This window comes from Sus scrofa, chromosome 2 (genome assembly GCF_000003025.6).
Source record: "Sus scrofa isolate TJ Tabasco breed Duroc chromosome 2, Sscrofa11.1, whole genome shotgun sequence".
Classification (NCBI taxonomy): domain Eukaryota; kingdom Metazoa; phylum Chordata; class Mammalia; order Artiodactyla; family Suidae; genus Sus; species Sus scrofa.
The window spans coordinates 68,702,234-68,729,723 of record NC_010444.4 but is presented as its reverse complement, the minus strand read 5'-3'; the positions used below and the strand labels follow the sequence as shown (position 1 = coordinate 68,729,723).

At 50.6% G+C, this 27,490-nt stretch overlaps 2 protein-coding genes across 4 annotated transcripts; both read right to left on the bottom strand.

The window, feature by feature from the left end:
* On the bottom strand, nucleotides 253-13,826 carry PIN1 (peptidylprolyl cis/trans isomerase, NIMA-interacting 1). The gene is made up of 4 exons (NM_001244371.1): nucleotides 13,714-13,826; nucleotides 10,977-11,189; nucleotides 1,772-1,882; nucleotides 253-876 (listed from the first exon to the last, which is right to left on the bottom strand). Exons 1-4 carry the CDS (start codon nucleotides 13,769-13,771, stop codon nucleotides 767-769), a joined length of 492 nt encoding a protein of 163 aa, NP_001231300.1. The 5' UTR covers nucleotides 13,772-13,826; the 3' UTR covers nucleotides 253-766.
* UBL5 (ubiquitin-like 5) lies at nucleotides 21,712-27,246 on the bottom strand. Of its 3 annotated transcripts, none has more exons than XM_013987403.2 (5): nucleotides 23,489-27,246; nucleotides 23,082-23,148; nucleotides 22,794-22,877; nucleotides 22,596-22,633; nucleotides 21,712-21,868 (listed from the first exon to the last, which is right to left on the bottom strand). In XM_013987403.2, the coding sequence occupies exons 2-5, from the start codon at nucleotides 23,135-23,137 to the stop codon at nucleotides 21,825-21,827; spliced, it is 222 nt and encodes a 73-aa protein (XP_013842857.1). In that variant the 5' UTR covers nucleotides 23,138-23,148; nucleotides 23,489-27,246; the 3' UTR covers nucleotides 21,712-21,824. The 3 variants fall into 3 exon arrangements, with proteins under 3 accessions (XP_013842857.1, XP_013842859.1, NP_001191045.1); XM_013987405.2 differs by having other exon boundaries at nucleotides 23,408-23,550; NM_001204116.1 differs by lacking the exon at nucleotides 23,489-27,246 and having other exon boundaries at nucleotides 21,775-21,868; nucleotides 23,082-23,141.

Genomic DNA, 27,490 nt, shown 5'->3' with positions numbered 1-27,490 from the left:
TTGCACCACAGCGGGAACTCCTCTAGAATATTCTTGACCACCCAAGTTTGAGGACTTCTGATACTCATCAGTGCTCTACTTCCGAGAGTCTGGCTGCTGCTAGGATGCCCCCAAGCCCAGGATGAGGAGAGGCTTCTGAGGGAGGAAAGTGCAGCCTGGACACTTGGACACAAGGATGGCAGGAAATGATCACTTCCCCAACAGTGTCCCACCCACCTCAGCAGGGAGGAAATGAGACACGGGACAGTGGAATAGTGGTTCCAGGTTTAATTGAGGGTGGAGAGGGCGCTGCACTGCTGTGTAGAGAGAGCCCCGAAGCAGCAGGCAGCCTGGGCCCCAAGCGGAGCATCTGCTTTTTGCAATTGAAAAGAGGAACATGGCATAACCAGAAACAACTTAAGGCCCTCCTGCCCGCACGCCCCCCCACCCCCTTCCTGGACCTGGGGGAACACAGGGGGTGGCTCGGCTAACTAGGCCTTCTCTTTGGGACAGGTCACCCCCACCTGCTGGGTCTGGGAGCCTGGAGGGCCTCTCCACCCCAGGCCCTTCTGAAGTCAATTCCTAAAAGGGAGGGGAGTCTGGCAGGGAGACCCCGATGGTGAAGAGCCCCCCTTCCAGCCATGTTGGGATCAATAAATACTGTGTGACGTTAGCAGGCAGGGGGACCCACAGGTCGGCTGGCAGCAGGGAGCAGGGTCTGTGGGCCCAGCCACCCCGTCCCGCCCCACCCCACACCGGGAGGCCAGGCCTGAGCTGTCCACACCCCTCACTCCGTGCGCAGGATGATGTGGATGCCGGAATCCGTGAACACGGGCCCGCTCATCTCCCCTGTCCGCAGAGCAAAGGAGGCGTCTTCAAATGGCTTCTGCATCTGACCTGGGGAAGTATGAAGGCTGGTGTGTGCGGGGGGGTCAAGACCCGGGCCTGGGGCCAGGACCGGGCAGAGCCAGCAGATGGGGCGCCCACATGCCCGCCCCTGGCCCTCATTCAGACTCATCTGTCACAGGTTTATGGCCCTGTCAAGGGGCCAAGCTGCGGCCCAGCTGGGGGCGGCAGGGCTATTAAGGAGGCCCCAGGAAGCCGGAGGACAGTGTGAGGGATGGCAGGCAGAGCTGCAGCCTCTACCGTCCACTGAAGAGATACTTTTTAGTAATGAACTGATCTCCCTGGGCCCGGTTCCCAGCCACTGCCACATCACTTGTCCTACCTGCCTCCTGGGGTGGTCCGCAGCCCCTTGCTGGCTCCCTGACACCCCTCACCCCATTCTGGGCCCCTGATGACCCTGGGGATGGAGGGGGAAGGAGGCGGTGGCCTGGTTCCCTCTGCTCCTCGCTTTCCACAGTCTCAGCTGCAGAGGCCGGAACTCAGCGGTTGCTCACCTGACCTCCCTCCTCCCCTCACCCTGTTGTTCCCACCCACCAGGGGAGGCAAGGGATTCTGGGCCTCCAAGGGCCCCAGCCTGACATCTCCAATGGGAGAATAGGAAAATGTCAGCAAGCACCCACCCTGGTGGGCCTGTGATGGGGCCAAGTGAGCAGAGAGACACACAGACCGCCTCCCCACCCTAAGAAAGAAGGTCATTGGGAGAGGGCTCTGCGGCCGCCACTCCAACAGGGGAGCCTATGAAGCTCGAGGAGGAACAGTGCTGCCACCTGGTGGACCCTAGAGGCCTGCGCGACAGGGGCCAGCCCACCCTATCTCTAGGTGGGGGGCAGGCGCTGGTGGGTTAGGGGTTCCCGCCAGGGTTTGGTGGTGCCCATTCCTCGCGCACCTCTGCTGAAGGCACCCAGGTCTCCCCTGGCCTTGGCGGAGTTGCAGTCGCTGAACTGTGAGGCCAGAGATTCAAAGTCCTCCTCTCCCGACTTAATCTTCTGGATATAGCCTGCAGGACACACCGGGAGACCTCCACGTCAGTGGCGGGGCGGGGCGGGGGGAGCTCCAGGGAGGGCGGCAAGGCACTCCCTGTGCGCATGCGCAGTCACACCTGGAGTCGCAGGCACCCACGATGTGGGGCTTTTCATGTGCATGCACACCGCGACCCTATGGTGACCTCAACAGCCAGCTGGTCTCACACCCCATTCAATGCATGAGTCTCCCCATAATGGGCGCCTGTATGAACACGAGTACGCATGCGCGCACACATGAATGCTCCGTGAAGAGCATAGCTCTTCCTGCCCCTTCTCTCGACACACACGCTATGAGAGAAAATCTTCCTCCGGGTCGTGTTAGGGAGGATAGCAGGATACAGGACAGATGTTAAAAAGGGTCCCCCCAGGGGCCTCAAGGCAGTGGTAGGAAAGTTTTCTAGAGGCTTCTAGGAGAAAGGCAAGAAGGCCAAGGCACGTGCCCAGTTCTGCCATAGGAGACGGCCAGGTCCTGGGCCCATGGGTCTCAGCTGTCCCTTCTGTCCAAAGTGTGAGAAAGGCCAGGGCCGCTCACCAGGGCATTGCCAGGGGACCCAGAGGCTGCCAGGCTGGGGCTCGGAAAGGGACGTGCATTGTTCCACGGAGTACGCCCTAGGGGCGGCTGACAAGACTCTTCCTCCAGCTGCCCTGACAGGGTGTGTTGGCAGTGTACCACATTCACCCACCGTATGTGGCCCGGACTGTCCCCACTGGGGACCGATGCTCCCTGGAGGGACAGGGAGGCTGGGCTCTGTGAGGGGAGGAAAAGATGAAGGACTCCCAGTAGAGGGCGCCAGGGGGCAGCAGCGAGCCCAACGCTAGCCTGGTGCAAACTTCACGGTCTGACCTCAATGTCACTTGTCATCCATCTATCTGCCCCAGACGACCAGGACAGCACTCCCTATCACCCTGCCACCCCAACCCCATCTCGCTGCACATCAAGGCTGCAACCGCCTGTCCCAGCATCTGCTTTGCCTGGCTGGTTCCATGGCTGTCCCTATAACCCCCACCTTCCCTGTATCTTGGCCACGCTCATACTGTCCTGACCACCCCTCTACCTCTGAGCCTCAAATGTTAGTCATCTGCCAGCAGATAATGCACTGACACACAGCACAGTGCTCGGCACAGAGAGACACCTTGACAAAGCACACTTGCTGTTGCCATTCTGTTCTCCCTTCTGTGTGGGCTGCCAGCCAGTGATGAGGCTGTCCCTACTCTCCCATCCACCCATCCCTGGTCCTCCTGGTCTGCACTGGCCGTCACCTTGACATGCTGCCTGTCAGACAGGCTCTCTGATGCAACACAAAAGCCCCAACCTCTACGGACTGCATGCTGCAGTGGCTTCTGCTATAATGTGCCAGTGTGCTCGGACCACCCCTCTGGGGCTCCCAGGTGGTCCCCCTAAGCCAGAGGCATCTTCGAGTGACTATGATCTGAGTGACTCTGGGCTGAACAGGCTGTCACTGGGATATCCCTCCCCGACCTCCTCTTCTCCCTGGATTCTGGTTCTCTCTCAGCCTCACCGGGGCAGCAACAAGATGGCCTCTTCCTCGCTCCTCTGTCCAGACCTCGGTAACGCCAGCCAGGGAATCCTGAGTGCACAGTGGCCCCCAGTGTACCTGTCCACCTCCAGGGACTCTGGCGAGGGCACCATTTACACCTGGGGAGTCAGGCCCAGCCCTGTATAAGCACCCCCTTGCTGCATCCTCCAGCAGCTGGGGGTGTGGATACAGCCACAGGATCCCCAAGACTAGATGGCCTGTCCAAGGTACATACACAGTGAGTATGTACAGGCAACAGCAGCCTAAACACTGACTAAGAGACAAGCTTTTGCCCCCTCCCGTAGTTCACAGCACCCAAATCTTCTTCTGATCGGCCAACTCCCTCAGAAAATATCCTGCTTGGATGGGAGCCTGACATGATTTCTAAAAAAATTTGTTTCATGGTTAAGGTTCTAGCATTGTCACTGCTGTGGATTGGGTCACTGTTGCAACCCGGGTTTGATCAAACTTCTACAGCGTGGCAATCGATCAATCAATCAAATAAAATAATAAATAAGTAAGTAAATAAATAAAAGTTTCTTCCTAAGCAAGCTCCCCTTTCAAAAGCTGACCGTCAGGGGTCTGGCCACAGACCAAGATGCAAAGCTGCATTCAGACCCCTGTGTATACCCTCACCTCGGTCTTACACACCTCCATGGTGTCCCCCACAGTCCTGGCCTGGCCCCTGTCACCCCTCAGCCTCTGCTTAATGGTCTCTTTCTACTGGAAGCTCATCTGCTGTTCCCTGGTCGCACCCCAAGTCTTCCTCACTGGGTGAGGTACTTCCCCAGGCCCTGCGTTTACCACTGTCCTGTTTGGGTGTCTGCTGCTGCTTCATACAGAGAGGATGGAGGCCCAGCTGGACTAGCTCACTGCTGTGTCCCCAACCTCTGGCGCTGTGCACAGAACAGGTGTTCACTAATGTTGAAGGAATTCGTGAATAAATGAGACTGAAACAGGCCCTGGGGAAGGAGGGAGAGGGATCCACCATTGGGCTCTGTAGGCAGAAATGCTGAAATCTCACGGCTTTTTTCTATGAACCTCAGGTACAAGTGCTAAAGAGGAGGCAAGCATGGAACTGCAACTGTCGTACATGGAATAGAGGGTCAACGGTGACCTGCTGCATAGCCCAAGGAACTCTACTCGGTACTCTGTGATGACCTATGTGGGAAAGAATCTGAAAAGGAGTAGATGTTCCTATGTGTCTAACCAAATCACTCTGTTGAACTGCAGAAATTATCACAACATTGTAAGTCAGCTATACTGCAGTAAAACTTAAAAAGAACATAAGCGCAAACCAGACCCCCTAGCCTGTTCCCAGAAACACTCCTCACCCAGGCAGGATCCACCCAGTCTTCATCCATCAGGGCACCTGAGGCAGAGGACGGTGGACGCTGGACCCCAACTGCTGTGTTCGGATCCCAGCTCTGTGACTGTCTCTCGGAGCCTCACTTGCCTGGTCAGTAAAATGGGCTAATTATCAGTTCCCACCTTGGAGGGCTGCTGTGGGGAGTTAAGGAGTGAGTGCCAGAACAGGGCCTGGCCCAAAGCGAGCCCCTGACAGTTATCTGCTGCAGTCCATAATAATATATGGAATAATATAATATATAACATATGGAATGTCTGAGTCCCTCTAAAATTCACACTTTGAAGCCCTGGCCCCCAGTGTGATGCTCTTTGGAGACAGGGACTTGACAGAAATAAATGAGGCCTTAAGGGAGGGCCCCAGATCTGACAGGATTAATGTCCTTATAAGGAGACACCAAAAAGCTCTCTTGTCTCTTTCCCTCACCACATGTACTGAGGTAAGGCCAGTACACAGAAGGCAGCTGCATGCAAGCCAAGGAAAGACGCCTCAGAAGAAATCAATCCTGTCTGCACCTTGATCTTGGACTTCCAGCCTCCAGAACTGTGAGAAATAAACATCTACTGTCCAAGCCATCCAGCCTGTGGTATTCTTTTGCAGCAGCCTAATCTGCACTATGACTATCTCATAGTCATATGAGATAGAAACAATGGAGTTTTCTATCTAGAAAATAGAACAATGGAGTGGTTTCTGATTCTTTTTTTTTTTTAATTTTTATTTTTTGGTCTTTTTAGGGCCATACCTGTGGCATATGGAGGTTCCCAGGCTAGGGATCAAATCGAAGCTGCAGCTGCCAGATTACACCACAGCCACAGCAACGCGGGATCCAAACCGCATCTGTGACCTATACCATAGCTCACGGCAGTGCTGGATCCCCGACTTGCTGAGCGGGGCCAGGGATCGAACTCGAGTTCTCATGAATACTAGCAGGGTTTGTTACTGCTGAGCCACCACGGGAACTCCCGGTCTCTAACTCTAAAAAGGTTTTTAGAGACAAACTAGGGAAGGGGCCTGGACAGGGAGAAAGGTGACAGGATTAGGTCTGCCTTCCCTAAAGACCCACATTCCAGCAGAGGGTGCGCAGAGAGACCAGAGACCTAGCCTGAAGCCGGCAGGCTAGAAGATGGCCACCCACCTCGGGTGGGAACTCTAGGCCAAAGGTACTCACTGACTGCCAGACCCTCGGCCTGTGGGGATGGAGGGATGGGGAGCAGGCACAGAGAGCTGCTCCATGGCTTGGCTTTCTGAGATAAGGACACAGGCAATGACAGGGAGCCAGTCTCCCTGACAAGCCTCTGGCTGCAGCCCAGCAGCTGCAGAGGAGCTGACGCCGGAAAAAGAAGCCTCAGCAGAAAACGTGGACACACTGGTTTTTGCTGCGGGTGGCCTGTCCCCTTGGGGCAACTGGGGAGCACAGGAGCTAAATGGGTATTGATGAGAGTCAGGACCCAGGCTGCCAGCTGCGGCGTGTGCTGCCCAAAGCCTGATCTCTTCATCACCTGGAACAAGCCCTGACGAGAACGGGGGGAAGGGGAACAACACTGTGAATTTCCACTTTCACAAAAGAGAAAACCAAAGCTGGCTGACATGGCACACCAGTGTCTGGTTACCAAGTGCATCAAGGCCTGGGCCATCTTGCTGCCCCCCTCATAATGACCCACAAGGAGGACCTGCCTCAGCCCTCAAGACACTAAATAGAACATCAGGCCAAGGTCATGAGAGGTCTGCACGCTGAGCTCACCAGGTCTCTCATGTCCTGGCCAGAGCTCTACCCATGGGCCACCGGGAAGCAGCAGGGGTGGCTGGTGGGCAGAAGCCTTGTTCTGATCACACACACTTAAATGCCTGGGGTCAAGGCTCTGTAGTGTAGACAGCAAGCGGCAGACACTGAGGCCCCTGCTCTGCACCTGGCTGGCCCTTGGATCTTCATGGTCAGCCCGTCCCCGTCCTACAGATGAGGCAACCGAGGCTCTGAGAATGAAGACATCTGCTCCAGTCCACATAGCTGGCACCGAGATCTGTCTCTGGGTGGCTCCTTACATCAGCCCTGCCCATCTAATCCATCACCCCATCCTCTTGATTCTGCCTCCTAAATCTCTCTAGAATCTACTCCACCCGCCTCCTACATATACAGTTCAAGTCACAGTGCTTCTGGTTGCAATTCCTCCCACAGCTTCTACCAGGCCTTCTGGCACAGGCAGGCCTGCAAATCCGACCCCTGCTGACACTCCTGTGTGTGTGCTGACTTAGGGCTAGGCCCCAGGGCCTGGATATGTACCAGGCACACCCCCAGACATGCCTTCCCAAGACCCCAAGCTGCCCTCAGCACCCCCAGGCCTGCACTGCAGTGTCAGCCCCACCAGACATGCCTCATCCGTCCTTCAAACTGGTGGGGTGGGGGGTGGGGGGTGGGGGGGAAGAACCTCTCTATCACTCCCAGGCAGTTCCAATGGCCCAACAGCTTTCCTTTCAAGTGATACCCAGATATCCCTATGTCTACCTGCCTTGGCCTCCTGTCACCTCTGGCCAGGACTGCCCCAAGGGCTTCTGTCTCTGCCTGGCTGCTCTACTGAACCCAGGCCCTCTTGCAGTTGCCTCTCCAATGTCTTCCTCAGCCCATCCCCTGACTGTGCCTCTTCCTGAGTCCCTTCCCTTGCCCAATGATGGCACCTTTTGGAACTCAATCTCCCAGTGCCCATCACCTCGTGCTCACTCTCACATGGCCTGGAAGCCTTAGAACAGGGACCACATGAGTTTGGAAGACCCAGAGGTCAACTTGTGATTCCTTCTGAGCTTCCGGCCTCGACCTCTTCCCCTGGGGCAGCCAAACCCCCTTCACCGCTCACAGTTCACTGCTGCTCCCAGCCCAGCCTGGGCCCTGGGCCTTCCAGCTTCCCTGGCCCATCCCGCTCTGGCCACATGGCTCTTCCCTAAAGGCTAGCACCGCAGGGCCCCTCATCCACATGGGCATGGGTTTCCTGTTGCCTCCAAAAAAAGGGCCCTAAGTCTTGGCCTCAGCCTGGGGCCACAAAGGTCCCACAATGTGGCTGGGACCTGCCCTTGAAGGGTCTCACCCCGCTTCCGTTCCCTGCACAGCCTTCCCCCGAGTCCTGGCTATAGTCCCTGCCGCTTCCTCTGCGGGAATCCTCCCTTCCTACAGGTTCGTGAAAAAATGCTGAGGGCGCTACCGTGGCAGGGCCAGGCTCTGTGTCCAGTGGTGGGAATACAGCTGCGCTTTTATTTTTTTAAATTTATGTTTTATTTTTTGTTTTTCCTTTTTTGACCGCCCCATGGCATATGGAGTCCCCAGGCCAGGGGTCAGATCAAAGTCCCAGCTGTGCGACCCAATGCCAGATTCCCACTGTGCCAGGCGGGGGACCGAACCTGTGAGCCAGTGCACCCAAGACACCGCTGATCCTGCTGCACCACAGTGGGAACTCCAGCTCTTTTATTATTTATTATTTTATTATTTTTTTAACAGCTACATCTGTGGCATATGGAAGTTCCTGGGGCAGGGGGTGAGTTGGAACTGCAGCTGATGCCTACGCCACAGCCATGGCAATGCCAGATCCACAGCTTGCAGCAATGCCGGATTCTCAACCCACTGAGCGAGGCCAGGGATCAAATCTGCATCCTCGTGGACACTACGTTGGGTTCTTAACCCAGTGAGCCACACTAAGAACTCGGAGGTGAACACTTTTTAATCTGCCTTCAAAATTCTGTGCAAGAACTTGGCTTGGCTCTGCAAGGCTGGGAGGTATGAGGCTAAAAGGTGCCATTTATCATGCGAGACCCTATATGGGGTGTACAGTGGGGGTGTGGGTGTGTGTAAGTAATATCCTGCAGGCTAAGTACTGGACCAGTGATGTGAATGTTAAACAGCCAATATGGATCAGCCATGCCAGGCTTGTGCCAATAACAACAGTCATGGAGTTCCCTTGTGGTACAGTGGGTTAAGGATCTGGTGTTGTTACTGCAGTACTGGCCCGGGTTGCTGTTGTGTCTTGGGTTCGATCCCTAGTCCAGGAACTTCCACATGCTACAGATGCAGGCAACAAACAAACAAAAAACCCAAAAAAACACACACATTTAGGGTTCCTGTTGTGGCTCAGCAGGTTAAGAACCCTACATAGTATCTGTGAGGATGGCCTCGCTTGGTGGGTTAAGAATCCAGTGTTGCTGCAAGCTGCAGCATAGGTCAGATATGACTCAGATCTGGCACTGCTGTGGCTGTGGTGTAGGACGGCAGCTGCAGCTCTGATTTGACCCCTAACCTGGGAATTTCCATATGCCGTGAGTGTGGCCATAAAAAGACCAGAAAAAAAAAGAGAAACAAACAAACAAACAAAAAAACCCACAAAAAAACCAAAACACAGGCATTCCTTCATGGCTCAGTAGTTAACAAACCCGACTAGGATCCATGAGGATGTACGTTAGAATCCCGGCCTCGCTCATTGGGTTAAGAATCCAGCATTGCCATGAGCTGTAGTGTAGGTGGCACAGACGTGGCTCGGACCCCATGTTGCTGTGGCTGCAGTGCAGGCCAGCAGCTACAGCTCCGATTTGACCCCTAGCCTGGGATCTTCCATATGCCGCCAGTGCGGCCCTAAAATAGCAAAAAAAAAACCCAAACAAACCCCAAAACACACACACACTCATAATGGCCACTAGCAATTATAGAATATTTACTAGATGCCAGGGGCTGTTATTCTTGCTTTATTGGATGAGACTAGAATCCTCATAACTACCCTACGGTGGATTCTATTATCATAACACTAATTTTACTAGTGAAAATACTGGGGCTTAGAAATGTTAAGTGACTTGCTCAGGGTCCCAGAGCCAGGAGCTGGCAGAGCTGGACGGGCACTCAGGCTGTTTGAGCAGGGGAGACAGACTAGTTATGTGGGGCTGGAGCACCTGGGAAAGGTCTGGGATCTCTGCTAAGAGAGGTTGAGTGGATGATGAAACCACAAGGGCAACCCCGACCAGTACTGTCCAACAGAACCTCCTGCAAGGATGGAAATGTTCTATATCTGTGCTATCTGAGATGACAGCCACTAGCCGCATGTGACTACTAAAGAGTGTGGCTAGTGTGAGTGGGTCACACCAACGGGTCAAAACCTGTTGGTTTTGTAAATAAAGTCTAATTGGCGCACAGCCACAGTCATTTGTTTCCACATCCCCTGTGGCTGCTCTGGTGTTACAAAGCAGAGCTGACAGAGATGGTGTGGCCCTGTGAGACCTAAAATACTTACCATGTGGCCTTTTAAGAAAAGGTCTGCTTACCAAATGCTGCTCTAGAATGTGGGGGGAACACAGAGCAGAGCAAGGAAGAGCCTCCTCCCACAGGGCAGAATTAATTCACTGATGCTGCAGATTAGTTCTAATGCTGCTACTTTTCCTGCCTCCCTCTTTTTTTGCTTTTAGGGCTGTACATGCAGCATATGGAGGTTCCCAGGCTAGGGGTTGAATCAGAGCTGCAGGTGAGGCTTACATGACAGCCCCAGCCACAATAGATCTGAGCCACATCTGTGACCTACACCTCAGGTTGTGGCAACACTGGATCCTTAACCTCCTGGGCGAGGCCAAGGACTGAACCCACTCTCATGGATACTAGTCTGGTTCTTAACCTGCTAAGCCACAAGAGGGACTCTCCAACTCCCTCCTGACCCATCCACATACGTGCCCCAGGACCCTACTTAATGATACTAAGGTCAAGGAGCAATGTGAATGAGATCTGAGGAGCCACCACCGTCCCCCCACCTCCCCTCCATGCTCTGTCTCACCTCACTGAATTTTCACAATGTCCCCTGGAGTATATGATGATGCCCATTTTACAGAAGTGAAAACTGAGCCTCAAGAAAGTGCTCTGAATCTCCCAAAGTCAAGAAGCTTACTGGGGTATAGCTACCATCTGAACCCAGGTCTGCTAGCCCCAAGGCTGGGTCCACCCCCCACCTACCCTGACTCACCATCAATTACCTGCTGGACAGGAAAAGAAGGGGCAGCCATGTGAGCCAGACTCATGCCATGAGCAGGCATTTTCAGGTCAGCCAAGGCCCCACCTGACAGCTGAGCTGGTGAGCCTGGCATGATTCCTACAAGGCCTGCTCTGGCCCCCGGGGGGAGAGGGACCCCCCCAGCCCTGTCTCCATCCCTGCTTACCGTTGATCAGCTCCAGAGCCTCCTCCTTAGTCCGGGTGATCTTCTCCTGCCGCCAGGATGAGGGCCGCCGGGACTGGCTGTGCTTGACCAGCAGATGCGAACAGCGGACCCTGGTGGGCTCTCCTTGTCCATTTTTGCTGCCGCCACTGCTGTTGCCACTTGGCCGCTCCCACTGGCTGGCATTAGTGATGTGATTGAAGTAGTACACCCGGCCTGGAAGAGGTGGAAGTGGAATTCAGCTGGGACCTGCTCACAGGACACCACTGGGAAGCCATGATCAGGGGCTGGCTGACGAACTACCTTTCATTCAGCAAGTCCCCAGTGCCACCAGGCCTTAGGGAGCTAGCATTCTAGCTGGGGACACAGACACCAAAGAAGCAAATGAGACCACCTTACAACTTCAGTCATTAATAAGGTCAAGGGGGGAGTGCAGGATTTTTGAGCACTAGCTAGTCTCAGACTACTTGTACTGCCTTACAATAAATGCTACACTTTCTTTCACCACCAAAAAAAAAAAAAAAAAAAAAAAAAGTTCAAGGGGGAAAATAACTGAAGGTTAGGAAGAGAGGAAGCCTCAGGGACAGAGAATGGTTCCAAGCATGCATTCAGCAAGGCCGGTCCAAATCTGTGGCTCCACCACACCCTCACATGTGATCTACCTTCCCGGGGCCGTGGTTTTCTCGCCTATAAAATGAAAATAAGGACAGTACCTGCCTGAAGGAGTGACTGTATGAATTCACATCTGCAAAGTACTTAGGACAGCACCTGGCACACTTAATTAAGAGTGTAGGAGGAGTTCCCGTCATAGCTCAGCGCTAATGAAGCAGACTAGCATCCATGAGAACTTGATCCCTGGCCTCGCTCAGTGGGTTAAGGATCCAGCGGTGCCGTGAGCTGTGGTGTAGGTCACAAATGTGGGTCAGATATAGCATTGCTGTGGCTGTGGCATAGGCTAGCAGCTGTAGCTCCAATTTGACCCCAAGCCAGGGAACTTCCATATGCCATGGGTATGGCCCTAAAAAGACAAAAAAAAAAAAAAAAAAAAAAGACTGTGGCAGCTACTAATATCTCCATGTTATAGACCACAAAACTAAGCAACCTTCCCTGGGTATTTACTCTGCTCCAGGCATAAAAGCCGGGGGTGGGGTGTGGTGGGGGAGATAGCAGGATCTGTACTCAGGTGTGCCAGATGCCAAAACTCTGCTCTTTTCCCCTCTGGAGTGCACTGTGCAGCAGAACTAGGGGCCAGCATTACTGGGGGCCAGATGTTACCCAGAGACTAAGGAGCATGGAGTGAGGGCTGCAAACAAGAAACCTGAGGCCACTCTCTGGCCTTTTGAGATAATATTCTGTCTAAAGAATGTGCATCTTCCAGGCTGCTCTCACCTTCTGAGACGGCCCACACTGTATCAATAAATCTACTTCTTATCTAAGGAAAAAAAAGAAAGAAACTTAAAGTAGGACCCAGTAGAGATAGGCTGTCATTCCAGGGGCCGAGTTTGTCTGGGTTATATGGAGGACTTCTGCCCAAGACCGTGAAGGGCTGGATGTCACCCAGGAGGAAGACTGTCAGGGTTGAGCTGAGCAGAAATGGCAGGAGTGGAGGCCCAGAACTGAGAAGAGCATCAGCTTTTTTGCTGCAGGTCCCAGCCACAGGGCTGCAAGCAGGGTGGGCCAGAGCTGAGCCAAACAATGCCTCTAAAACCTTGGCAATGGGTTCCATCTCCCTGAACCTGAGTGTACTCATCTGAAAAGTGAGGGCAAGGTGAGAGAATAAAGATATAACACTTCATGGGGTTAATGTGGAGAGTCCATCATGATGAGTGCAAAGTGCTCGACAGAGCTCCTGGCGTTCAATAAATTGGAATTATTACTGTGACCATGATGATTATGAGCTATGGAGGCAGGGGAGTGAAATGGTGGGCCTGCATCTCAGAGGTTTACAGTAACAAGGGCAGGGGGCTCTGGAGTTAGACTGGTATCTAACCCAGCCCCCAGCCCCTGAAATGAACGACTATGGGCGAGTTTCTTAAGTTTTCTGGCCTCGGTTTCCTCACCGGCAAACTGGGTGTTATTAACTACCCTACCTCTCAGAGTTGTGGCCAGAGTACACACTTAACACCCTTAGCACAATACTTGGCACTGAGATAAGACCTATTATTAACATTATTATGGGGGAAAAGCCCTAATCGGCTCCGAGCACAGAGACTATTCTCAGGCAGATAACCTGAATTCTCACATTATAGCAAACTCAGAATTCGGTGTGGATGGCAGGCACGTTAGCAGGAGGTTTAGGATTCGAAGCCAAGCAACACCCTGGGGCCACGCCCTGAGCATGGTGTTGGGGTGTCCTTCCCCAGGGGTGCCCCTTGGGCCCAGCAGGGTGCAAAGACATCCCCCCCCACCCCCGCCGGATGTCAGGTGCATTAGGCTGAAAGATGTCAGCAAGATCGGCAGGACCAAGGCCATTGCCTGGGGGAGCGCCGCGGGTACACTGTCCCCCTACCACCCAGGCAGCGCGCCGGGCCTCTCCGACCCAGTCCCTTGCCTCAATTTCCTCGGGTTCCCAGCTCCTCAGGCTCGCAGCCCCGGGGAGGGCCGGGGCCGTTACCCAGGGACAACGCGAAGGAGCCAAGACCCCACGGGAATCGAGCGGCCGCCCGCGTCCGAGGGACAAGCTAGAGCCCTGCTTCCATGGGCCCACACGGCCCCGCCCCAGCCCCGACCCCCGCTGCACCTGAGCTGCGGCTCATGCGCTTCTCCCAGCCGGGTGGCAGTTTCTCTTCGTCCGCCATCTTCCCTCCTGCGGCAGAGCCCGCTCCACCTCCGCCGCACCGCCTCTGCCGCCCGTGCCCGCCCACCACCGCCGCCGATTGGCTGGCCCCGTCACGCCCCGGGGCATGGCGACGACACTCATTGGGAACCCTAACTGTCCGGATTGACTCTCTGGCTTCCTATTGAGCAGAAGAAGGAATAGGCGGAGCTTCACATATTTCACCAGGGCTGGGCCTTCTTGAGGGCCTCACCCAAGCCCCGCCCTCCCCCTTTCCTCGGCCCCTAAGTGGTGGGAAAAGGACCTGAGCCCGCCTAATAACGCCCTTTGGCGAACTTCAAAGAAGTTTCGACCCCGCCTTTGCGTCCTTCGCTGCAGAGCCCATTCGATTGGCCAATGCCGCAGCAATTCCCGCCTTCTTAAGCCTACCCCCAGCCGGCGCCCCCACGTGGAAGTGCCTGGCTGGTGTGAGGGTAACCGCCGCAGAGGAGGTTCTTGGAAAAGGCACGCTGCCTTTGCTGTTACCATAGCAACCCAGTTACCTTGGTGATGAACAGCTAAGAACCCAGAAGCCTAAATTTGGCTTCTCCACCCTCCCTCTTCCCACCTGTTCCTTCCACATGCCCAAAGCTAGCCCACCTCCTTTTAGTTTTGTGTAAGTCTCTTTCCCTATGCTACTTACCTAGACACCTTCCACTTCCTTTAGAATCTACTTTACTTCACTTATTCCCTCACAGTCTGGCTCCTGTCTCCATCCTGGGTGACTGGTAGGTGTTGGCATTGCCATTCAGATGGGGACAAGGGGGAAGGTGCAGGTGGGAAGATGAGGAACTCAGTTTTGAGTCAGTTTAAACTTAAGTCTGGCACATGTGGGACACACCAAGGAGGTGGTTGGAGACCTAGGGCTGGAGACAAACATGGGAGTCAAAACACCAACAGGGAAGAGTTCACTTACAGTTCATCTATAGCACAGGCACTTACGTAACCGCTGAAAAGAATGAGGCTCAGTGACATGAAACGCAGAGGAACACGTCTATGACAAATTACAGAGGTAGGATGCTGTAGGTTAAGAGCATTCAGGAGTCAGATTGCTTTGGGTTCAAAGCCTAGCTCTACCATTTGCTATTACCTTGAACAAATTACTTAACCTCTGCACTTCAGCTTCTCCATCTGTGAAATGAGTTTAAGAGATAATACATATCGTAAATACCTTTGATATAAAGATTAAATGAGTTAATAATCTATATAAAGCACTCAAAAGCAGTATCTGGTCTTAGCAAGGATATATGCTGCTCAGTGGAAAAAAAAGTCATTGTACAGTGTAGCAATTATAGAATGTATGAAAGCATAACAAAACCAAAAAAAAAAAAATTCAGCAAATAAAGGTTAATTTGAAAGAATGACATCACTTACAGAAAGATATCAAAGCTTTAAAAAGGCCTTAAAAAGCAAGCTGCTGAACGGTATGAATGTTATTAGAGTATGCATACTTAGTTGTGTAAAAACTGCAGTTTTATATCACAGAAAATTTCTGGATTCATTCAAATATATTAATGACTAACTTAAGCTCTAATGTAACATTTTGATTCTTTTTTACAAGCACATATTAGCATAATAATAATATTCCTTTTTTTACAGATAATTTTAGACTTAGGGCAGAACTGTAAAAAACTGTTCAATGCCCTTCACCCAGCCTTCCCTTATATTAGCTTCTTACATAATAGAACAGAGGTTCTCCACCAGGGGTGATTTTGTTCTCTAGAGGACATTTGAAAATGTCTTAAGATCTTTTTGGTTGTCACAAATGAAAGAAGAGAGATGCTACTTGCATCTAGTGGATACAGGCAGAGGATGTTGCTGAACATCCTACAATGCACAACCTCCACAATAAAGAATCATCCACCCTGCGAGTTCCGATCCTGGCTCAGCGGTAATGAACCTGACTAGTATCCATGAGGATGTGGGTTCCATCCCTGGCCTTACTCTCTGGGTTAAGGATCTGGTATTGCTGTGAGCTATGGTGTAGTTTCCAGATGCAGCTCGGATCCCATGTTGCTGTGTCTGTGGCATAGGCCGGCAGCTATAGCTCCAGCTTGACCCCTAGCCTGGGAACTTCCATGCATCATGGGTGCAGCCCTAAAAAGGCAAAAAAAAAAAGAAAAAAGAAAAAAGAAAAAAGAATTATCCACACTAAACATCAAGAGCAGCAAAACTGAGAAATTCTGTCACAGAATAATGATCAAAACTAGGAAATCAGGAGTTCCCTTCATGGCTCAGCAGTTCACAAACCTGACTAGGATCCATGAGGATGCAGGTTTGATCCCTGGCCTCACTCAGTGGGTTAAGGATCTGGTGTTGCTGTGAGCTGTGGTGTAGGTTGCAAACATGGCTCAGATCCTACGGTGCTGTGGCTCTGGTATAGGCCAGCAGCTGTAGCTCCAATTTGACCCCTAGCCTGGGAACTTCTGTATGCCTCAGGTGTCGCCCTAAAAAGCAAAAAAAAACAAAAAACAAAAAAAAAAAACACAAACAAAAAAACTCACCTAAGACATCAACATTGGTACAACACTATTAACTAGACTTTAAAAATTTCCCAGGAGTTCCCGTCATGGCGCAGTGGTTAACGAATCCGACTAGGAACCATGAGGTTGTGGGTTTGGTCCCTGCCCTTGCTTAGTGGGTTAAGGATCTGGCATTGCTGTGAGCTGTGGTGAAGATTGCAGACACAGCTTGGATCCCGCGTTGCTGTGGCTCTGGCGTAGGCCGGTGGCTACAGCTCCGATTTGACCCCTAGCCTGGGAACCTCCACATGCCGCAGGAGCGGCCCAAGAAATGGCAAAAAGACAAAAAAAAAAAAAAAAAAAATTTCCCAGCGTTCCCGTTGTGGCTCAGTGGTTAATGAATCTGACTAGGAACCATGAGGTTTGGGGTTCAATCCTTGGCCTTGCTCACTGGGTTAAGGATCTGGAGTTGCTGTGAGCTGTGGTGTAGGTTGCAGACGTGGCTTGGATCCTGAGTTGCTGTGGCTCTGGTGTAGGCCGGCGGCTATGGCTATTGGACCCCTAGCCTGGGAATCTCCTTATGCCGTGGGTGCGACCCTAGAAAAGACAAAAAAATAAAAATAAAAATAAAAGAATTTCCCCATTAATACCTTTTTCCCCTTTTTTTCTTTTTTGGCTGCCTCACAGCATATGGAGTTCCTGGGCCAGGGAACTGACCTGAGCTGTAGTTGCAACTACATCACCTGATCCTTAACTCACTGTACCAGGGCAGGGATTGAACCTGAATCCTAGGGCTCCCAAGACACTACTGATCCTGTTGTACCACAGCAGGAACTCCCTACTAATAAACTTTTTATTTTTATTTTTGGCATGTGGAAATTCCTGGGCCAGGGGATGAATACCAACCACAGCTGCAACCTATGCTGTAGTTGCAGCAATGCCAGATCCTTTAATTCACTGTGCCACAGCAGTAACCTGGCAAATATCCTATTTCTGCTTAACTTTTGCAAACTAATTTTAGCATCTATTAGTGCATCTTGCCTACAGCAATTATTACTATGGTGACTCAAGGGTGGGTAATTTCCTATTTCCCTCTTTCCTTCTACAATTAACTGAAATCCTTTTATAATGAGGTGTCCCTTCTCTCCTATTCATGTACATATGGTTATTTATTTATATAAGCACAGGCTCGAGGCTATTTATTTTATTCTTTGGATTGTAGTCCAAATTATTATTATTTTGTTGTTCGAGTTGTTCTTTTTATCTGAGCACTACTTCCTGGTACACAAGATGCTCCACTCAGCTTGTATTTTCCCTACCCTAGCTCTGGAACCAATTACTTCTCCCAGGAGCCCTGGTTCCTTTTATTGGAGAATATTATTTAGAAACCAAGATCTGGGAGTTCCCATCGTGGCTCAGGGGAAACCAATCTGACTGGCATCCATGAGGATGCAGGTTTGAGCCCTGGCCCTGATCAGTAGATTAAGGATCTGATGTTGCTGTGATCTGTGGTGTAAGTTGCAGAGGGGGCTCGGATCCTGTGTGGCTGTGGCTGTGACATAGGCCAGCAGGTGTAGCTCCAGTTCAACCCCTAGCCTGGGAAAACTCCATATGCCTTGAGTGCGGCCCTAAAAAGACAAAAACAAAAACAAAACAAAACAAAAAGAAACCAAGATCTGGGTGCTAGGTGTGCTCATTGATACTAGGGTGTCACTACTTCTGGTCCAAGTGGATAAAACAAGGACATAGATGTATATATATATACATATACGCACACACCTATATTTCTACATGTGACAGTAAACATATTAAACAACAAAAAACCCATACTGATCCCTCCCAACTCTGTTTTTTGTTGTTGTTTTTGGCCACACCCCCAGCATGCAAAGTTCCAGGGCCATGAACTGAGCCCTACCATAGCAGTGACCCTCACCACTGCAGTGACAATCCCAGATCCTTAGCCGGCTGAGCCACATGGGAATTCCTGATGCCTCCAGCCCCACAGGATTCATTCTACCCAGCCCCTTCCACTGCACCTCCTCCTAGTTTTATTTGTAACTTCTTTCTCCAGCAGCAAGACAGTTGGCTCCAATTATGTACAATGTATTTATCCAACCCTGTGTGTGTATATATGTATAAAACTAGTTTTAGGATGGCTAAATCATACTGCTCTGAGGAATACATTTACCAACTACAGTACAGTGTTTGATTGTAATTCTCTTTGTCTCTAGCCTTATAGTATCAAGGTAAAATACTTTTCCAGTTATTTAGGTCAGCTCCTTTCTTCCACACTGGATTCAGTGGGGTCATGTGATTCACTTGTAATACAGGCAGATTCACCTGACAGCCTGCATTCCATCTATCTGCCTATATCCCAATCGACAAATGCTGAGTCCTGCATCCACCTCCATAGTTCCAGACCCAACAGTCCCATCATCAGAAAAATCCTTCCATACTGCCTTTTGATACAAAAGAGCAAGGAATTCCCGTTGCAGCTTAGCCAGTTAAGAACCCAACTAGTATCCATGAGGATGCCAGTTCAAGCCCTGGCCTCACTCTGTGGCTTGAAGATCTGGTGTTAGGGCATAGGTTAGCTAGGGCATAGGGTGCAGACGCGGCTTGGATATGGTGTTGCTGTGCCTGTGGCGTAGGCCAGCAACTGCAGCTCTGATTCGACCCCTAGCCTGGGAACTTCTATATGCTACACATACAGCCCTAAAAAAATAAAAAATAAATAAATAAAAAAGCAAAACAAAAATCAACAAAAACACTAATTAAAAAGAACGAGACAGGTAATTTATATAGAAAAATCAAAGGTAAAGCATAAAAAAGCAAACTGCTGAATGGTATATGAATATTAGCGAATGTATAAATTACTCCATTTGTATAAAAGCTATAGGTTGTATTTCAGAAAATTTCTGGATTCACTCAGCTATTTTTTTTTTTTTTTTCTTTTTGCCTTTTCTTGGGCTGCTCCTGCGGCATATGGAGGTTCCCAGGCTAGGGGTCTAATCAGAGCTGTAGCCGCTAGCCTATGCCAGAGCCATAGCAACGCCGGATCCGAGCCGCGTCTGCAACCTACACCACAGCTCAGGGCAACGCCGGATCCTTAACCCACTTAGCAAGGCCAGGGATCAAACCCGCAACCTCATGGTTCTGAGTTGGATTCATTAACCACTGAGCCACGATGGAAACTCCTCACTCAGCTATGTTAATGACTGCCATTGTTAGACAGAATGGTGTATAAATACGAAACTTAATTTTTTTTAACACACTTGGATTTCCTTATAAGAGGTATTAGCATAGTCAACTTTTAAAAATAAGTTTTAGGAGTTCCCATTGTGGCCTAGTGGAAACGAACCCAACTAGTATCCACGGGGATGCCAGTTCAATCCCTGGCCTCATTCTGTGGGTTGAGGATCCAGCACTGCTGTGAGCTGCGGCATAGGTCGAAGATGTGGCTTGGATCTGGCATTGCTGTGCCTGTGGTGTAAGCCAGCAGCTGCAACTCCACAATTTGACCCCTAGCCTGGGAACTTCCATATGTCTGAGTGCGGTCCTAAGATGGCAAAATAAATAAATAAGTTATAAATTACCTATTCATCAATAAAACTTTAAAATAAAAAAAAATAGTGTTTATTTAAATGCATTGAAAAAGGCCTGACCTCAGGAGAGGGAACAAGGTCAGGAGTGGGTTTTACTTGTTAACCAGTACTTTTTTATGCTGATTTGAACACAAAGACTCACCTTGTCAAAGTTGCTGTGTACTTTAAAAAAAATGTGTTGGGTTTGTTTTTTAGGAAGACAGGTGAGGAGACTGAGATATAAGAGCAAGAAGAGCAGGGATACCAGGAAACAGACATCTGTGACATGTCAGGAGAAAGCAGAGTCCTGGGGACAGGGGGGTAAGCCAAGGGCAAAGGTAGGGAGGTGGCTGAAGGAGACCAAGGAGAGACCATAACCAGTGGCCAGCACCCCAGGTAGCCGGCAGGTCTGCGTCCCAAGAAGATTGGTGGTGAAAGGCAGGCAGAAGGCTGGGTGGAGCCTGGAGAAGGGAGGAGCAGTGGGCCAGACTTATTATGGTTATGAACTGATCAGCCACATCAACAGAAGAGAGGGGAAAAAGGATGGAGCAAAGTTCTGGGTGAAATTTTTTCTTTCTTTCTTTTTTTGTGTGTGGTCTTTCTGTGTTTTCTAGGGCCGCTCCCATGGCATATGGAGGTTCCCAGGCTAGGGGGTCTAATCAGAGCTGTTGCTGCCGCCGGCCTACGCCGGAGCCACAACAACACGAAATCCGAGCCGCGTCTGTGATCTATACCACAGCTCACAGCAACGCTGGATCGTTAACCCACTGAGCAAGGCCAGGGATCGAACCCACAACCTCATGGTTCCTAGTCGGAGTGGCTCAGTGGTTAATGAATCTGACTAGGAACCATGAGGTTGCAGGTACAATCCCTGCTTTCTGCTTGGTGTAGGTCGCAGACACGGCTCTGATCCCGCGTTGCTGTGGCTCTGGCGTAGGCTGGCGGCAGCAACAGCTCGGATTAGACCCCTAGCCTGGGAACTTCGGTATGCCACGGGAGCGGCCCTTAAAAAAAAAAAAAGAGGCAAAAAAACCACTGAGCCGCAATAGGAACTCCCTAGGTGAAATTTTCAAGGGAGCTCCAGAATATGGCTTTGGGAAAAGACAGGGCCAAGCTTGACCCCAGGATCTGTGGCCAGGGTAATAGAAATGGAGTGTTAGATGTCCTGCCTACTCGCTCCAGAGGAAGAAGGATGGAGATGGCTAATACCACCAGGAATCCTGCTGTTTTAACTGCATTACCTCATTATCTCGAGATGGGATGCCTGGTTTTAGAGTAAGAAACCGACCACCAGAGAGGCTGATTCCCCAAATCCCACTACTAATGATGAAAATTCAGACTCAGTTGGTCTGACTCTTGAGGCTAGGTTCTTAGAATATATGCCACGCTGTTTCACTCTGTCCACTAGGATTTCATAAGTACCAGGAGATGTGGCTGCTTAACTATGCTTTATCTCATCTCCATAACACACCAAAGAAGTAAATACCATCATTTCCAATTTGGATAAGGCAATGAAGTTTAAGGGAGATTAAGTAACATGGTGCAGAGTCACAGCTGGTGGCAGAGGTGGGATTCCACCTATAGTCTGTCTGAATTCAAACCAGTATTCCTAACTACTGCACCTACTGTTCTTACTCAGAGGTTCCTCTATCTATTAGGATGCCAGTGATCCCAGGATTTCTTGACCTTCAGAAACATACGGCAAGCCCCAAAGCTCTGGTTTTCCAACTCAGGCTCCCAGCCCACTGGCTGACTCTTCACTGATCCAGTCAATCCTGAACTCTTACTGAGCAGCTAGTTACTGTGAAGATAGTGACAACCACATACCAACCCTCCCCTCAAGAGACAGCCCTCACTCAAAGATGACAACAATGAAGTAGCCTCTAAGTTTTTATTAACATGAGTTTTCAAAAACAAGCAGCCACACTATTGTGGGGGGTGAGGGTAGGAGAAGAGAGAAGGGCAAGGTAGGGGGGGAAGGAATTCTGCTTTATTGGTAATAAAGCTCCAGGTTCATCCCATCATGGATTTCATCTGAAGTAAATGAGTCAAGGAATCATCAGGGTGGGGTTGAACCCCCCCCACCCCTCCCATCTCTCACAGCTGGTAGCCACATTTTTGGACTAGGTCATTTTGATTTGAAAAGAATCCAAACTTTTAAATAAAAAGTACATGATCCTCTTGTACAACACATAAGCCTGAGTCTTACTCCACCGTGACTTCCTGCCCAACTAAGGTGGAACTCAGTAATAAATATTTTGACTGCAAACCCTCTTTTTTTTTTTTTTTTTTTTTTTGCCTTTTAGGGCCATACTTGCAGCATATGGAAGTTCCCAGGCTAGGGGTCGAATCAGAGCTGCAACTGCTGGCTTATGCCATAGCCACAGCAATAGCAACTCAGAATCTGACCTCGTCTGTGACCTACACCACAACTCAGGGCAAAATACTGGATCCTTAACCCACTCAGCGAGGCCAGGGATCAAACCCGTGTCTTCATGGATACCAGTCAGGTTCGTTACTGCTGAGCCATGATGGGAACTCCAAAGTGTCAAAGTCTTAGAAGCCATGTCAAAATACTTCACCAACCACCCTCCTGCCCCAACAAAATAATCACATGGCTCCCATTTTCTAAACACCATGTACCACATACTAAGTTAAATACATTATGTGCATAATCTCATATAGACTCCAGTCTATATATAGAACAAGGAGAACCAAGTCTGGGTATGAAAACCCTTCCTCAAGAAATCACAAAGGATACAGTCCCCCAGAGACACGTGGTCCTTAAAAATCGTGTACCTAAGGGATAAAAAGTTTTCAGAAAAAAACTTTAAAAAGGCTCTTCATTCTGGAGGCATGCTGAGGAGTTCTGCCTGAGCAAAGGGCTGGCTGCAGCACTCACCCACCCAAAGTCTCTGGCCAGCTCCTTTCCAGCTCCCATCTCCACCACTGTACTCACCACTTCTTCAATACGATCTTGTTCCAACGGGTGCCAGTTTGGGCTGCGATCAGCTTCTTAAGGTCCCCGATGGTGTCATCCGTACTGGGCACGAAGGAGTTAAGGAAAATGGAAGGGGGAGATAGAACGAGGAAGAGGGCATTCCAGGACCGAATGCACTCTGCCAGGATCCCACTCCCGTCCCCGCCTCCCAGGTTTAACTAGAATCACCCTACGGCACAGACTGAGCAGCCCGCCTCAAGCCAAGCACCCCCAGGAAACCACTGTCTCTTGGCCGCCAAAGGATACTTGCATTTAACGCGGACCTTCTTCCCCAGACGGTCGTTGCAAACAACCTCGATCATCCTGTCTGGAGCTACACAGGGTGGGGATGAGGAGGCAAGAGAATTTGGACTTCAGGGGTCTTCCAGGGTCCCAAGACCCCCAATTGTTGAGTCTTACATTCACGCCCCGCGCAATCCCCGACACTGAGGTCCTCCTGGGCCCCGAATCCTGTGTCCAAGGACTTCAGACTCCAGGCGACCGTGGAACCCAGGCAGCCAAACCTCCACCCCCCACTTGCCCCCCCGCCCTGGCCCCTTCCCGCTTCAGGTAGCCTGAAGGCCCCGCCTTGCCTCTCGCAGTCCCGCTGATCCACTATGGTCAAGTTCCATCAGCTTTCCCCGACTCCAGCCCTCTCCACCCGGCCCTCTCACCAAGAAACGCCTGGAACCAGCAGACGCCACAACCTCTTCGCTGGAAGGTAGAGCCTGGGACAGAGTCGACGCTAAGAACCGGAAGCGGAAGTGCTCGGCCGGAAGCCCTGGCCCTGGCTCCTCCCAGTGCCTGTCAACACTCCGCAGAGTTCGCCGCCTCCTGGGCGGGAAGTCGGTTCCCAGGAGCGGATTTGTGGTCCCAAGCCTGGGCAGGAGGACACCTGCAGACGGTGCACGGGGCCAAGTGAAGGTCGCAGCCCGTGCGGAGAAGGAACATGGAGAGTCAGAGGTCATGGACTGGCGCCCAGCCGATTGGATGCCGTTGGTTGAAAGCCCTTCACTGTGCCGAAACGCCGTCAGGTGTGGCATCTGCTGGGGAGGCCAGGGGCTCCTGAGGGACGTCCTGGGAAGGGGGGATGACCTCCTGTTCTTGAACCCGATGAAGCCTCTAACTGCAGCTTCAGGGCTACGGGGAGCTTAGGTCGAGTTCTGAGGCATCCGGTCCGCCCTCCTGCCTTCATTCAGGGTTTGGAAACGTTTTGCTCAGCCCTCCCCTCTGGCTATCTCGCCAGGGACATCTGGGGTGCAAACTAAAGCCAGCAAGCGAAGGAGCCTCCTGATCCTGGCCTGAATACTAGTATTTACCAGAATGAAGTTCCCATTGCACGCCAACCTGCAACACTGACAAGGAAGCTGGAAGCTGCACAAGCGCAAAATCTCCCAGGGCTGTTTCTCACGCCCTGCAGGGGGCACCTTGTACCAGATCCTAACCTTGCCTTTCGGATCCAGGGCTGGTGTGACACGGAACACCCCTCCCTAGATCCAGCCTGCCAGTAGACAGACCTAACCGTTGAACTGTACTTTCTCAGCTGACAGTATTCTCCTAGTTTGGAAAGCATAAAAGGATTCACTCTGAAAAGGGGCCTCCACTTCTGATTCAACCGGTACACTTTCTCAAATTGGGATGAGTTTAGGTGAAAGACATGAGATTCCATCCTGGGGAAAGGGCAGATGCTTGGTAACCTTGTCTGTGCTGCGCTGCCTTAAAGAATAAGTCTAAGAAATTCCACCTTGGTGTTCCCGTTGTGGTTCAGCGGTAACGATATTAACCGACTAGTTAGTATCCATGCGGACGCGGGTTTGATCCCTGGCCCTGATCAGTGGGTTAAAGATACAGGTGTTGCCATGAACGGTAGTGTAGGTCTCAGGCATGGCTAGGGAATGGTGTTGTTGAGACTGTGGCCGGCGCTGTAGCTCCAATTTGACCCTTAGCTTAGGAACTTCCATAAGTCGCACCTCAAACGCTAGAGTCCCAGGCCCTTCCTGCCTCAGAACTTTGACGTGTTATTCCTCTACTCCCTGCAGAATCCCTCTGAAAACCCCAACTTACGCGTTATTATTAAGCTGTGTCATCTCAGCACTTTCCTTCTCTGATTCTCATTTTCCTCATCTATGAAAGGGGATAGCAATTCCCACCCTAGGATTGCAGGAAGGATTGGTCTTGGCCCAGCCCCTGACGTCCTCTTGCAGAAGAACAGATGGAACAAGAGGAGAGATGGGAAGGTCAAGGATGAGCCTGAGGGAAATTTGGAAGGAGCACATCTTTGGATTCACATAGGAATACTAGGTCACGGAGTTCCCACTCTGGTGCAACGGGATCCACGGTGTCTCTGCCACGCCAGGACTCAGGTTTGATCCCGGGCCTGGCACAGTGGGTTAAAGGATCTGGCATTTTGGCAGGTGTGGCTGTAGGTCGCAACTGTAGCTGGGATCTGATCCCTGGCGCAGGAACTGCATATTCTGAGGGGAAGCCAAAAAAGAGAAAACAAAAACAAAACCAACAAAACAAAAAAACTAGGTCACACCAGCTGTTGATGGTGGTTACAGCTAGATGGTGGAATTGCTGGGTCTCATATTCCTCTTTTGGGCACTTTTGGTGTTTTCCCAGATTATCTACAATGAACATATGTTACTTTGTAATGAGGAGAAAAAAGTAAATGCATTTTTAACAAACACTGATTTCTCAGTGTTTGATTCAAAGTTGGCTCAAGCACAGGATCATGATACTAAGTTATGGGCTGGGGGAGGCTGAAAAGTAGTGAGGATCACTGCTGAAAGGGGAGGAAAATAAAGTCTGGGATTGTTGGGGGTTTGGGCCCCTCTGGAGGGAGGAATGGGGATCTACTGGGGGGCTGCCAACCCCAGCTGGACTAAGGCATCCTGAGGAAGTAGAGGGGGAGGACAATGGGAAGTCCCAGGACTAGGCTGCCACTGGGAGCCAGATGGGAGAGGGAGGTGCCTCAGGAGACAGGACACCTTATGTAAGAGACCTCTTTCCACATCCTGGTAATTATCATTTGGAACTTCCCATGAGGGGACTCAGTGGTCACGGAGGGGCCAGGTCAGCTCCATCCTCCTGTCTGGGAAACTGAAGGATCTGCTGACAGAGCTGCTCCTGGCTGGAGATAAATGCTTCCCAGGAGGGAGAGTTCTGGGTCATGACTCAGGGAGCAAACTGGGCAGGGCCTCTCTGTCTCTTGTTGCCTAAATTTCTGAGCCAGAGGAAGGAGCTTAGATGTGACAGTTCCTATCCCTCCACTCCTGTATGCTTGATGGGGCAGGAGATGATTCTTCTTTTCTTTTCTTTCTTTTTTGCTTTTTGGGGCTGCACCTGAGGCATATGGAAGTTCCCAGGCTAGGGCTTGAATTGGAGCTACAGCTGCTGGCCTAAACCACAGCTCACGTACACTGGATCCTTAACCCACTGATCAAAGCCAGGGATTGAACTTGAGTCCTTGTGGATACTAGCCAGGTTCGTTACTGCTGAGCCATGATGGGAACTCCCTCCACTGACTTTTTTTTTTTTCTTTCTTTCTTTTGATAGGCAAGTAATAGATTTATTAGGATAGGATGCTTGTGAGAGATGTAAGCAGGCAGGGAAGGGGGCTCTGCCCTGAGGATCTGGTAGGCTGCAGTTTTATCCTCTGGTTTTTTTTTTGTGTGTGTGTGTGTGTGTGTCTTTTTAGCTATCTCTTGGGCTGCTCCCGAGGCATATGGAGTTTCCCAGGCTAGGGGTCGAATCGGAGCTGTAGCCACCGGCCTACGCCAGAGCCACAGCAACGCGGGATCCAAGCCTCGTCTGCAACCTACACCACAGCTCATGCAATGCCGGATCCTTAAACCAATGAGCAAGGGCAGGGACCGAACCCGCAACCTCATGGTTCCTAGTCGGATTTGTTAACCACTGCGCCACGACGGGAACTCCTTTGTTTTTTTTTTTTTTTTTTTTTTTTTTTTTTTTTTTTTTTACCTCGTTCTTTCTGACAATTTGAGATCCTAGAAGTGGGATGCTTGGTCTGACAGGGGCTACAATCTTATGTTGCCAAACTGTCTTCAAAGATTTTGCATCAATTCTGCCCCAACTGCTGTGGTTGAGAAAGTCTGTTTCCTCATATCAGAGCCAGTGTGGGTATTTTTTGGCTTCCTCATCTTTCTTAATCTGATAAGTGAATTCCATAGTGTTTTACTTTGAATTTATTTATGGATAAGTGTAAGCATACAGATTATTTAAGTTTTATTCAGGTACAGTTGGTATACCAAATTGCACACATTTAGCATGTACATCTTAATGAGTTTGCATTTCTTTTTGAAACAGTTTTCAGCATCTCCAATTTCTTGTGTGTATTAAAAACATTTATTGCCATTTGTTGAGTGTGATTTGGCAAAAGCTACTCAGAATTAAACTCCTCATGTCCTTTGACCCATAAGCACAGCTCCTGTTTATTTATCCTATAGAAATAAAAACATAGGAAGTATATTATATATATGTGTGTACATAAACCTGCATACGTATATACATACATACATATGTAACAGAATGCTTAGCTCCAATATTGTTTATGGTAATAGGTCTGGAAGCAACCGGAATACTCATCAATACGGGAATGCTTGAGTAAATTTCACTGCCTTTATGAATTGCAACTTATAAAAATGAGTGCTGTT

What these genes read in the sequence shown, in the direction of transcription:
- PIN1 (NM_001244371.1), bottom strand. Translation starts at nt 13,771, where the DNA reads ATGGCGGACGAAGAGAAACTGCCACCCGGCTGGGAGAAGCGCATGAGC. An exon ending in GGCTCTGGAGCTGATCAACG is followed by an intron (nt 1,883 to 10,976) that starts GTAAGCAGGGAT and finishes TGTGTCCTGCAG; the next exon opens with GCTATATCCAGAAGATTAAG. An exon ending in CCTGGGTGCCTTCAGCAGAG is followed by an intron (nt 877 to 1,771) that starts GTGCGCGAGGAA and finishes ATACTTCCCCAG; the next exon opens with GTCAGATGCAGAAGCCATTT.
- UBL5 (XM_013987403.2), bottom strand. Translation starts at nt 23,137, where the DNA reads ATGATCGAGGTTGTTTGCAACGACCGTCTGGGGAAGAAGGTCCGCGTT. An exon ending in AAGGTCCGCGTTAAATGCAA is followed by an intron (nt 22,878 to 23,081) that starts GTATCCTTTGGC and finishes CTTCGTGCCCAG; the next exon opens with TACGGATGACACCATCGGGG. An exon ending in AAGATCGTATTGAAGAAGTG is followed by an intron (nt 22,634 to 22,793) that starts GTGAGTACAGTG and finishes TTTATCCCTTAG; the next exon opens with GTACACGATTTTTAAGGACC.